At 41.8% G+C, this 12,786-nt stretch overlaps 1 protein-coding gene across 1 annotated transcript in view; it reads left to right on the top strand.

Moving 5' to 3' along the window:
- Nucleotides 1-12,584, top strand: part of LOC125438524 (calpain-8-like) — a 73,916-nt gene extending 61,332 nt beyond the window's left edge. Inside the window, exons 16-21 of the mRNA XM_048506959.1 lie at nt 1,305-1,369; nt 3,566-3,634; nt 4,925-5,003; nt 8,358-8,474; nt 10,101-10,159; nt 12,297-12,584. Coding sequence (XP_048362916.1) covers nt 1,305-1,369; nt 3,566-3,634; nt 4,925-5,003; nt 8,358-8,474; nt 10,101-10,159; nt 12,297-12,320 — 413 coding nt within the window. The 3' untranslated portion in view covers nt 12,321-12,584. The remainder of the gene's footprint in view (nt 1-1,304; nt 1,370-3,565; nt 3,635-4,924; nt 5,004-8,357; nt 8,475-10,100; nt 10,160-12,296) is intronic.
- Nucleotides 12,585-12,786: the final 202 nt, after the last annotated feature.

The following is a 12,786-nucleotide window of genomic DNA, read 5'->3' as shown; positions in this document are numbered from 1 at the left end:
AAAACCCAAGAATATCACTGGCCAGGCCAAAACAGCAGGTTTCCTTCCATTAGCTGGCACTTTTTGCCTTCACAGGCTTCAGCAATATCCTTTTGGTACTGGGAAGACTATCCAATGATAATATGCACAAAAGGGTGTGAACTGTGATAACTAAACTGGAAGGGGGTCCAATTTCCAACCAGTTAACCAGGGAATAGCTGTCTTCCCTCCTCCTGCTGTGCCTGAAGAAACTGGCTGTCTTTTCGGTATATTATTATATCTCAAATGTATGGTCAAATGTGAGCTTATTGTTCTTGGCCTGTCATGCCCCACATTTTGCTAAATGTTACAGAATATTAGTATAAGGAGAATGTGTGTAGGTGGCAGCCAGGCATCTGCTGTAGGTCCTTGCTTAGAAATATACTACCGATATTTGAATTTCATTCCAAGGGCTCAACTCTAAACTAAGGGAGTTATTTGCATCACTTTGGAGATATGTGTGCTCAGAATTCTCCCCACTCCCCCACTGAGTCTATTTCAGCTCAAGAAGAAGGCATGTGTGTGTGTGTGGGGGGGGGGAGCCCTGTCCTCCTGCCACAATCTTTCCTGAGTCAAATCAATTCATGTAGGTTTAAAAGCAAGATTTTCTTCTTGCTGTGTGGCTGAAATGAAAGCAGGTTAGACATCACCTGTTAAAACCTCTATTGTGTAGTTTGGTCCCAAGTTTTCCTTATTCAGGGAAATGCATAGGTTTTTTTTTTCTTTGCATAATTGTTACAAAATTTAGCTTTGGCAAAAGAACACAACATGGAAATCTTGAGCTGTGCCTGCGTATATTTTATATTTGCTGTCATTGGAGGATTGCTTTTCCTGTACTAGGAGATCATATGGCCAGCTCACACAATGTTTTTAGAAGTGAAATTGTACATTCAAGGGAAGCGAGGGATCTGTAGCACAGCACTTACCTGGGTTGGTCCTCCAAGCACTGAAACTGTGTCATGTCACCCCTCAACTCCACCCCCACCCCCCGCACAAATTTTTCTGTAGCAAGTCATGAGCCGTGCCATGGTAAAGCATCAACATAATTATTTGGGCACAAAAGCAATGTGTGACCAGTAACCTACATCTTGTTGTTCTAAAACGTTCTTGTGAATGAACCCTTCAGACTTCCCTTTGAAGCATGCATCCGTTTTTATAATGGCTTAGCAGAAATGGGACTATATTTAACAGCAAAGAGAACCATGTACAAAGATGACCTCTGAGAGTTTCCATAGGATGTAGATAAATATTTTGTCCACTTTTTGTGCATCTTTTTTATTGTGTAGGAACAGACATTAAAAGTGATGGATTTGGCATAAACACCTGCAGGGAGATGATCAGCCTCTTAGATGTATCCTTTAAACGTCACTCCTGAATTTCCCCTGTGAACCTTTAGATTAGATAAAGCAAAATTTACGTGTCTCATTCTCCTGGTGCATCTGTCTTCATTTGCAGTAGGCATGAAAAGCAGAGTGCAGATCTAAACAGTTTAGTATGGCAAGGACATTAACCCCTTGATGCTAACTTGTCATTGTAATGGGTTTTTGCTGTCTTCTTGTTCTGCTTGGGTGCTTAGGAACTCCTTGTCAGCTGAGTCCTGTTTGGACTTGTCAGGGAAGAAGAAGGAGAAGGAGGAGGAGTTTGGATTCATACCCCCCCACCTTTTCTCTCCTGTAAGAAGACTCAAAGGAACTTACAAACTGCTTTCTCTTCCTCCCCCCATAACAGACCCCTTGACCCCTTCTGCACATGCAGAATAATGCACTTTCAATGTACTTTGAAGCTGGATTTCACTGGGTGGAATAGCAAAATCCACTTGCAAACAATTGTGAAAGTGGATTGAAAGTGTGTTATTCTGCATGTGCAGAAGGGGCCCTTGTGAGGTAGGTGGGGATGAGAGAGTTCCAAAGAACTGTGACTAGCCCAAAATCACCCAGCAGGAATGTAGGAGTGCGGAAACACATCTGGTTCACCAGATGAGACTGCCCTGCTCTTAGGGATGAGCAGGGAATCAAACTTGATTCTCCAGATTAGTGTCCACCTGCTCTTAACCACTACACTGTGCTGCACCAACTTTTCAGGGGTTATATGTTTTGTTTATACAGAACCTGGATCTATTCTGATCATGCTGTCTGTTGCACTCACTTCATACATAGGAAAAGTGCACAAAGAGATCTGGAAAGCTGTGGAGAAGGGATAAATTATTAAGCTGGAACAGTTCCTCCTAACCACATGGCTCAGAAGATGGGGAAGCTGCCAATCTTCATAGTATGTCCTTCTCTCACCAGAAAGTAATTAACAATGCAAATGACTTAACATGCTAGAATAAATTTATTGTAGATGAGTAGGCAGGTGGCTGGCAAAAAGCCAAAGTCACAGGCTGGTAGAGAAGGTGAACTGTAATCTAGAGGGAGGAGCTTTGCTGCACCAGCAGGTTGCGGTGAGCTCACATACAAAGAATGCTAGGATTAAACCAGGGCTGGGTTTCTAAAATCTTTAAACTGAAGCCCAGCCATGTATAATTGAAGTAGCTTTGGGCATAGTAGTTCAATTTTTCACATTTTAGAACATTCCACTGCTGTCTGCCCCTGACAGTTTATGTTGTGTCGTCACTGCCTGTCCTGTCTCCCCCCTGAACATCCCCTCAACCTCACCTATTTTCTTCTCTATCTCTCTCTAGCATTCTCAGACATTCTGTTTTACCCATGCTGCTCTGCATTTGTGATAGGTGACTTTCTTTTAATTTGATTTACAATTGGGCTCAGCAAACCAAGCTGCTGACCCATTGAAGAACAGCTGTTTTTTGCATTCACACACTGTGTTTCTTATGTTATTGGGTTTGATACAATTCATATGCCTTCCATTTTCAGTCTTCTTTGTGACCCCGAAACACTGCCTGACTGTCCTTTCCTTTCCCCCAAATTTAATTGTGTGTGGCAACAGGAGGGTGAAAGGGAGCAATAAGTCAGAATCTCCTAAATAATCAGTCAAACTTAGGATGCAAACCTAAGGATGTTTTCCACTGAATTAAATGGGACTCGCTTTCAAGTAAATCTACCTAGGATTGCTCTGAGTGGCCCTGTGATTTGCATCTGAGTGGTCAATTGCATCTGCGTGGTCCCATGAATTGTATGGAAGCACCTGATGTAGTATTATTGATCTGATTAGTGCCTGAGTTTGGGAAATGCTGTCAGATGAACTTGAAAGGAACTCTAAAAATAAATAACAGAATTTGAACTAAATAACTGTGTGTAGGATTGTAAAAGAGATGGCAGCTTCTTATCCTCCATGAGCTACGTGATCCTGCAATATTATAATGAATCATTCTGCAAGACATAATGCAGTCCTCAGTATATCTTATCTAAGCAAACTGAACACAGCAGGTATGCCTTCATTTGGTGTTTGAAAGTTCATATTCATGCATCACATCAAGCGCACAATATATATTTCAGTGAGTCATTCATTTTTATCAGTGCCATGAAACCTTACTTGTTTGTTTGAAAAAGAGAACCACTGTGATTTTGAAGTAGACCTTAACAGATCCCAGAGCAATGGAACTGGTACCCTGGGGGTTACAGAATTCAAGATACTTTGGATGAAGATTCGGAAATACCTGGTAAAACAAAATCTTTCAGAATACAACCTTCTACTTGAGATCTTCTGAAACTGATGAAAAATTCTATCCAGATGTGAACAGATGTATGTCTCTGTAGCTGTCAGATTTGCACATAGGGCTCCAATATATAGCTTAGTTCAAAGTTGTCTTGCATCCTGTAGATAGCTGTCAATATCTAGCAGTGTCTCCTCCCCACATAAAGTTGGTTTTCCATGATCAGACACATCTCATTGAAGCAATTTTTCTGCGAAGCTTGTCCAGAAACTCTCCTGAAAGGCACTTAATACAGTGGTGGGATTCAGCAGGTTCGCGCCACTTCAGCAGAACCGCTTGTTAAAATGGTGCTTGTAAACAACCAGTTGTTAAATTATTTGAATCCCACCACCGGAACTGGTTGTTAAATTATTTGAATCCCGCCACTGACTTAATACAATAACTTCATTAGAGCTAAGTTAGGGATACCAGCCTCCAGTGAGATCTGGATCCCCTGGAATTACAGCTGATCTCTACACTATAGAGATACCCATGAGCCCATAAAAACTTGAAACTCGCGCAGCTGCCTATATTTTCAAAAATGTAATTGTAAAAATATAAAAGGATTACAAATCCCGAATTCATGCAGTCACGGTCAAAGCATGAAAATATATTTTATGCTTGAGAATAACAACTTCAGATGAAGAATACTGTAGGGAGAAAATAAGCCACGTCCTTCTTATGGCAGTTCATCTACACTTCTACAATTCATTCACACATGAAAACTGTGTAAATTATATGCAACTAAAAATATGCAGATTAGCTCTTCAACTAAAGGTACATTTTGTACCAGGTCCTCAGTGCTCAACATTTTGATCACTTTTTATTGTAGATGGTCAGTGTGAAAGAACAACCGTGGCAGAACTTCCCACTGAGTCGTAGGCCAGAATAGCTTCTAATTACATAACTAGAGCTGGATAAGAAACCATTTGGCACTGACAACTGTCTGTTGTTCCTTTAAAGTATTGATCTTAATAGAGTTTAATATTACAGCTGTTGTCAAAGGATGGGGTTATTTCTCAAGGGTCTGTTTTTTGTGTGGGTGGGCAAGCTGCCAGCCCTTTGGGAACAGTTTCCCAGGGCACACAGCTTGTCATTAGTTAACTGAATTCTCCCCTTCAGTCGTTAACACTTTTAGAGAAAACAGGCTTTCTTGCCTGGCAGGAGCAGCACAACCTATCTCAGCCAAACAGATAGGTCTTCTAATGCAAGTTTAAAATAACAAACAATATGATGTCCCTTTCTTTTTTCCCCTAGGAAATTTATACAGAAGTAGATACAGACAAATCTGGAACCATAGATGCACATGAAATGAGAAATGCCCTCAAAGAAGCAGGTACATAACCTATATAGCAGTGGTTTGCAAATGTACCACATTTAGGACATCCTTTGTATTTATTTTAATTATCTATTTAAGATATTTATTAGCCACCTTTTGATCTTGCTGCATTCAAAGTGGCATATAATATAAATAAAACAACAGTTATAAAACACATTAAAAGACAACAGTTTAAAATCTCAATTAGGATTACCAATAAATAAAAATTAAATTAGTCAAATTCACTTCTAAATAAAACTGTGTTCAGTTGCCTCCTGAGGATTGAAAATGAGGGGGCCAAGTGCGCCTCTCTGGGGAGGTTGTTATATAATTATGGGGTTGCTCTGTTTTGTGTGCTTACCCAAAAATCTTTTTTGATTGATGGTATAGTCAGGAGGGCCTCTCCCTGTGAACTTAATTCCCAGGGCAGAATATATGAGAGAAGATGGTCCCAAAATATATAGGGGTTTAAAGGACAAAACCAACAGCTTGAATTGGGCTTGGAAGTGGATTGCTCACCAGTGTAATTGCCAGTGTAATTGCTGTAATATTGAGGGTCACATGCTTCCAACAACTGGCTCTGACCAGTAGTCTAGCCTCAGTGTTCTGCAGTAGTTACATCCTCCAAACACTTTTCAAGAGTAGCCCTAAGTAGAGCACATTGCAGTAGTCCACTCTAGAAGTAACTAAGACATGGATCACTGTGGCTAGACCTGACTGACTCAGGAATGGATGTACCAGGGCAAAAGCATGACAGACCACAGCAGCCCCCTGGTTTTTGATTGTGGTGTCACACAGCACTCCCAAGCTATGAAGCTACTTCAAGGGAAGTGGAAATCCATCCAAGAGCCCTCAAGTCCTTAGCGTGTCTTTCTATTAATGAGAGAAACTTTGTCTTGCCAGGGTTAAGTTTCACCCTTGTTCAACCCATTGCTGACTCCAAACACTGGTTCAGAAGATCAACACCTAGGGGGAAGAGCAGGAATTCCTCAACCAGGAATGTAGCTTCATAAAATGGTGCTCAACACTCACTCAGGAGTTCAGAGTAGGGTGCAGGTGAACAATAGCAGTGGACTCTATCTCCATGTGGCCAGCTCCTGATGGCCATGTGGAGATTGGGGATGGGGCAAGTCCAGCTGGACCCATCCCCAACCTCTACAGGGAGGTCAGGAGTGGGGCCAGTTGGGCTAGCCCCATCCCCATGTGAAGTTCAGTTGTGGGGCCAGCCAGAACAGCAAGGGTCCATTTGATCCTGGTCTCAGCAAGGCTTGAGCCCAGCATTAAACTGCAGGCTTCCAAGTTCACAACTCAATCCAACCCTTGAGTAGCTTGTGGGCGGGGGGGGGGGGGGGGGAAGCTAACAGCATAAAGCTAGAGCTGGACAGAGCTTGTGCTCAGTCTGATCTTTGTCTCAGCGAGGATTGAATCAAGCTCTGAATGCTGGACCCAAGCCTTGCTGAGGCCAGGATCAAATGGGCTTTTGCCACTCCCAATCTCCACATGGAGCTGGCTGGCTCCACCTCTGAACTCCACATAGAGATGGGGATGTGGCAGGCCCAGCTGGCCCCACTCCTGATCTCCACATGGAGATTTGGATTGGGGTGAGCATTGCTCACTGGCATTCAATTGCGCCCCTACCCAAAATCCACAGGGAATTTAGGATTTGGGTGCAGTTTTGAGAGCGGCCGTGCCCTGCAGTGTACCCTCAGGAAATGGCTCTTGGGGCTTCATCCCCTCATGCCCACTAGCTACACCACTGCCATCAATACTATGTTCTGATCCCCCCACAGGACTTCAAACACTGTCACATGGTGCACCTTAGTCTCAGTCCTTAGTCCCGGTAGGATATCATGGTTGATAGTATTAAAGGGTCACATCCCCTGTCTAGTTTTTGTCAACCAAGGCAAAGCAGTTTCAAATCAAATTAAAAAGAAAATCAGCTCTTGAATTTACAGAATTCAGAGTTTGCATTTACAATGACAAATAATCTTCTGTCATAGAAACAATTTGTCATTTCCAGTTGAGGTATCTAGATGAGACATTGGTTATCTGTATTAGAGCCTCTAATCTAAAGGCTACTGTAGGCCCCGTGGTGCTACAGAACTGGGCAAGGGTGTGTATGTTAAATTTTCCCATATACAAATTTTCCAAAAACAAACCCATTTTGTACTGCTATGAGCCTGGTATGGAGAAAGAACTGACAGCCTCTTTTTGGGCAAATCCCCACTGGGGAAATGAACCTTGTTCCCCCCGGTTCCGTACAACACAGCACCTTTTCGTCCCGGTCTCTGCCTCCCCACCACAGCATGTGTCTCTTGAGGGGATCAAAATTAATCCCAGGATCAAAAACTGTAACTATTTCCATGAGCCTGCAATCTGCTCTGTGGCTCTTTCTGATTGGCTGTTGTGTTGGGGAAGAAACGCGACCTCGTGGCCCCTCCCGGCTGCTTGAGGAAGTTTTTTAAATTTCTGGCTGCCCAGCTTCGTAGAAACATAGGAAGTTCTATTTTTAAACTTTTTGGCTGTACAGCTTTGTTGGTACACTCACTCTGCGCTAGCTCTCCTCTTTGCAGGTTCATGCCTACGAAGCCATGACCATCACAAAGCTATATGAAATTCAAAGCAGAAAATGTAGCAACCATAATAAGATAGGCAACAAGTGAACATATAGGAAAAAGTATGCTGTTTCCAGGGAAAATGAAGGTGTCAGATGATACCTTTTTACATGAAATCAGACCTTCAGTCTGCTTAGCTCAGTATTGTCTACTCTCACTGTCAGTGGCTCTCTAGGGGCTCAAGTACAATCTGCTACCTGGGACATGGAAACTCAAGATGCCAGGTACTGAACCGAGACCATCTGCAAAACATGTAATCTGCTTGCAGCCCCTAGTCCTCTTGCAGATTATCTTGACAATATGAGCAAAATCTGTTATCAAATGTGTTTCTCCATCTTGTTCAGCAAAATACAGTTGCAGTGTCTAAAAAAAGCTTTAAAAATTTACTGAATGGTGTTTTGCATGAAACTAACTGTGCTGTTATAGAGTCTGTTTGACTGGAGCCTTGAGAGTGCATTAAAGGTAACCTAGTTAGATTCTCATCTTCAGAAATGAGAAATTCATATGAACTTGCATAAAATACATCACTTTTTGAAGGCATTATGAGGGAGAGTTAGGTCTGTGTCCACCTCAAAACAATAGATCCTGAGGAAATGAAAGCCCTGTAGAGATAAGAGGCCAGCAAACCTGATAGAATGAATTGCCAGAATCCTTCATCTATGCTTGTTTGCAGCTGAGAACATTAATAAACTGGCAAAACAAAGCAGAGAGGTTGATTTGCATCAGTTCACTAATTCTTGGCTTTCCTTCTGCATAGGCTTCACTCTGAATAACAAGATCCAGCACAGTATTGCTATCCGCTATGCCTGCAGCAAGCTGACCATTGACTTTGATGGCTTTGTGGCCTGCATGATTCGCCTGGAGACTCTTTTCAGTAAGTTTGATGGCAGCCAAGAAAAAAACCCTGCTGAGTGCCCCCCTCAACTAGCACACAAAATATTTTTCAGTATTTTTAGCCTGAGTACAAAGAACTGCGTGTCAGTGACAGGAAGCCATGACAAAATGTCTCTAATTTCTACAATTAGATCAGCAGCCAAACTATCTCTGCTCTGAAGCCAGGACAAGATCCAAAATGTTTCAGCCTATAAATTTGGCACAGCAGATTTAGGGGTTTACACATGACATTTTTTTTTCACTGGGCCAAATTCAAACCCACAACAGCTGTTGAATGGACTGATTTGCAGACTCAGGGCACAACCAGTTGTAATGGAGATCACAGCTTTTGGTCTGTAAAAACCAAAGTGTGCATCTGTGCAGAGGCACAGAGAAGAACATGATTTAGGCCATGTATTTTTCCCCTTCAAAATGATACAAGGCCAGGAAGCCTAGTCTTTCTTAATTAGTGAAACTAAACGGATATTGGAAGGTTAAACACTCTCCTAATCAGAACCGGGTTTGTGTGCATGCAGAATTTGCCTTGTATAAAAATGAATGGAGACCTGTGAGGATACTTACATCTTCTTGGTGATCTCCTAGGGCAGGGGCTGATGGGAATTGTAGTCCATGAACATCTGGAGAGCCGCAGGTTGCAGACCCCTGTCCTGTGGTTTCCAGGTCACCCCTGGCTAATGATGGGGGATGGGGGGGGCGGTAGGGTTGTCAGATCCAGACTGGAAAACTCCTGAAGATGGGGATGGAGTCTGAGGAGGACAGGGATCTCAGTAGGGTACGTGGAGTCTACACTCCAAAGCATCCATTTTCTCTGAAGCCTGGAGATGAGCTGTAATTTGGGGGGATCCTCAGGTGCTACCTGGACCTTACACTTTCCCCTTTCTTTGGATCCACTGACTGCCCTTTGGCCTTCTTGCTAGATGTTGCTAGAGAGTATCCCCAGCCTCAGAACAGGAAGGGAAGAGGGGTTCGTTACTTGGTTCCTTCCTCTTCTCCAGGCTGTCTAGCCCTATCCCTCTAGCCCCATCTTTCTATACACACATACCCAGGCCATTTTCTCTGGAGTCACTGGGTGAGATCTGAGGAGATAGTAGGTGAAGTTGCAGACTTCTGCCTGAGACCCTAGAGAGTCACTGACTATCACAGAGCAGGCAATACTGATAGGTCCTGAAGTGGTCTGAGTCAGTATAAGGCAGCCTCATATGTCTGCGTGTTTACATTCCTGTCTGAACTCATTCGCTCTGGTTGCCAGCTGAGAAGTAAACCTGCTTTCAGACTGTCACCTACTGGTGTGGGTTAATTAGAAGAAGGTGGGGATGGTCTTGTCTTTCTGCTGGGGAACTCTAGAGAGTCTTTGATATAACTTTTTGAAAAATTAAATGTGTTTGTTGTTCATAGTGAGAAATGCCCAGCCACATACAAAATGTACTCCACTCATAAGTGAAAATGGGACTGCAGTCATCCCATAAGTGTCACTAAAAGAAGTGACATAAATTCAAATTTGAATAAAACATATTCCCAGACATACCCCCTTGCCCCATTTCCATGTTTTGAGACATATCTGACATTGCTGCTTAACTCTAACATCTGCTTTTCTTTTTCCATTAAGAAATGTTTCAGATCTTAGACAAGGATGAGCGTGGAGTTGTCCAACTCACTCTGGCTGAGGTAATAACTATTAAACACAACTATGATATAGTTAACATGTGACAAGCTGGTACTAATACATTAATACAATCACTAATACTTTAGAACCACTGGGAGATATGCTGAAATCAGTATTTAGCATACCGTGAGGAAGAATCTTTCTCCACTGTTCAAGATCACCTGCTATAATAGTTGACTGGTATATACTTGGAAGCATCATGCAGAATTTGGTTTCATCAAAATCCCCAATCTAGATATTTTTAAATATGTTTAAATTAAATGCATATTTTCTAGTTAACATACATTTATTTTAGATTTAAATTTTTGTATCCCGCTTTACTCTGAAAAGCCAAGGCTGGCAGTCAAACTCATCATTCTGATATTATTACAGTGCACAAGTAATGCTACCCAAGGCAGATAACAACATGCCTGGCAATACAGTTATATTAAAATAGATTACACCAGATAAAGATGCAAAGCAAAATTAATTTTTATATCATAGCCCATAAAATAAATGATTCAACAACCTTAAAGTTTTTTTTAAAGTAGCAGTAACAGTACTGTTGGTGGAATGAAAATCAAATGAGGCTGTCCATTGCTGCCTCCTGTCTGCTATCTAAAGTAGCTTGGCAAAGCCAAAGTAGGAGATTCTGGGCTGGCTATTACAACAGTCAAGATCCACTGAGCTGTTGCTGGCAGCTGGAGCCTTCTTAACAGTAGGATTGATTCATTGGCATCTGTGGAAACTGGCAATAACTTCTGAGCAAAAATGTTTATGATTCAACTATGAACGTTATAGTCTCAGAGTAAAGTTCCAGAAAAATATTGCCAGATCAATCAAGAAGCAAATATCATCTGGAAAATGATCCTTTTTAAGGGAATGCAAAAGATTTCCTGAGCACATTTTTTCCCTTTTATGATAATCTTTCACTGTCCTCTTTCAAAGGGAATGAGTCAGAGCAATAGAAAACGCACAGTAGGAAACAATGTTTTTTTCAGCCGGGGTAAAAGAAGTGACCTGACAGGTTGGGATTTGGATTTTATGATTTTATGTACTTTGTTGGTAGCCTTCATATCTTAAGAGTGTACAAAAGGAGTCAGAGCATGCAGGAAATACATTACCCGCAGTCAGAGGAATGGCTAAGAGCCCTGCTGTGAGATTTCAATGAAAGTCACATCCAGAAGAGATTTTTGTGTATGGGGTGGGTGGGGGTGGGATGGTATTCTGTTCTGTTTAATGCTATGTGGAAAGTGTAATTTGATATACTTTTTTACAAACTGGTAGACTTTTAGTGTTATTTGCAATGCAATATGTTTCAAATCTAGTGGGATTACATTTTGTGAAACAGGATGCATGCTTTGAAGTGAAAGAAGAAGCTCCAATACCCCCTCCCTTGATCAGATTTATAATTAATTAGGGAAATATTATTATTAGGGGTTCTTTGAAACCTGGCTGCCTTTGACCTTTCTAGTATGTATCATATCCTCACCATCCCTCCTTCCAAGTTCATGCTGCTTTCTGGAGTTGGGGAATGGAGAATGCTTATTCTTGCCAGGAAAACTATAAGAAAGCCTTGGATGCTGCCGCTGGCATTTTGTTGCTATGCAGCAAAAACCACTGTAGTGCAGTGGTTAAAATGCAAAATACTCATGTTCAAATCTCACTTCAGCCATGAAAGGTCACAGAGTGATTTTGGCCAGTTACTTTTTGGCCCAGTGAATCTCAGGCTCATTCCGCACATGCAGAATAATGCACTTTCAAACTGCTTTCAGTGCTCTTTGAAGCTGTGCGGAATAGCAAAATCCACCTGCAAACAGTTGTGAAAGTGGTTTGAACACGCATTATTTTGCGTGTGCGGAAGGGGCCTCAGTTTGCAGTTGAGTGATGGGAGGATCCAGTCTACTTGATAAAGGGTACAGAACCATAGAGGTTTCATGACCTCAATGTGGTAGAGCATACAAAAGGTCCCAAAGACCTCTGCATCTGCCACATCCTACCCAGAATGTCCCTGAACTTTCAGATGTTCAGCTACACTTCTTAAAAATAGCTCCCAAAGTCCATATCTCATCTGCATCATAGAAAATTCTACACCGGCAATGTTGGTGAATATTGTTAAGCTGATGACCTGCATCTATAGCTATGTTCTTTCTTTCCTAGTGGCTGTGTGCAACGTTGGTTTAAGGAACAATTTTAGAATTCATTTGAGAACTCTACAGCTTTTTAACCAAGAAGCTTTTGAGAAAAAGAAACTATTCTATCTGTGTCTTCAAGATAAGAAGAATGAATAGATATGTCTGTCAATACTTTTTTAAAAATGTAGAATGCTCATTTGGAAAATAAACATCACCAATAAGTAGAAACTAAAATGACTAAATTGAGGCTATTATATTTTGGTCACATTATAAAAATGCAAGACTCACTGGAAAAGACAACAAGCTAGAAAAACTTGAAGGCAGCAGAAAAAGAGGAAAACCCAGCATGAGATGGATTGACTCTATAAAGGAAGCCACAACCCGCAGTTTGCAAGACTTGAGCAAAGCTGTCAATGATGGGATGTTTTGGAGGCCATTGATTCATAGGGTTGCTATGAGTCAGAGGTGACTTGACAGCACTTAACTCAGATACAATAAATGGTGATGTAGCAAGG

Source organism: Sphaerodactylus townsendi, linkage group LG01 (genome assembly GCF_021028975.2).
Source record: "Sphaerodactylus townsendi isolate TG3544 linkage group LG01, MPM_Stown_v2.3, whole genome shotgun sequence".
In the NCBI taxonomy this organism is placed as follows: domain Eukaryota; kingdom Metazoa; phylum Chordata; class Lepidosauria; order Squamata; family Sphaerodactylidae; genus Sphaerodactylus; species Sphaerodactylus townsendi.
Note: the sequence above shows the minus strand (reverse complement) of the source record. Positions and strands in the feature narration are given on the sequence as shown.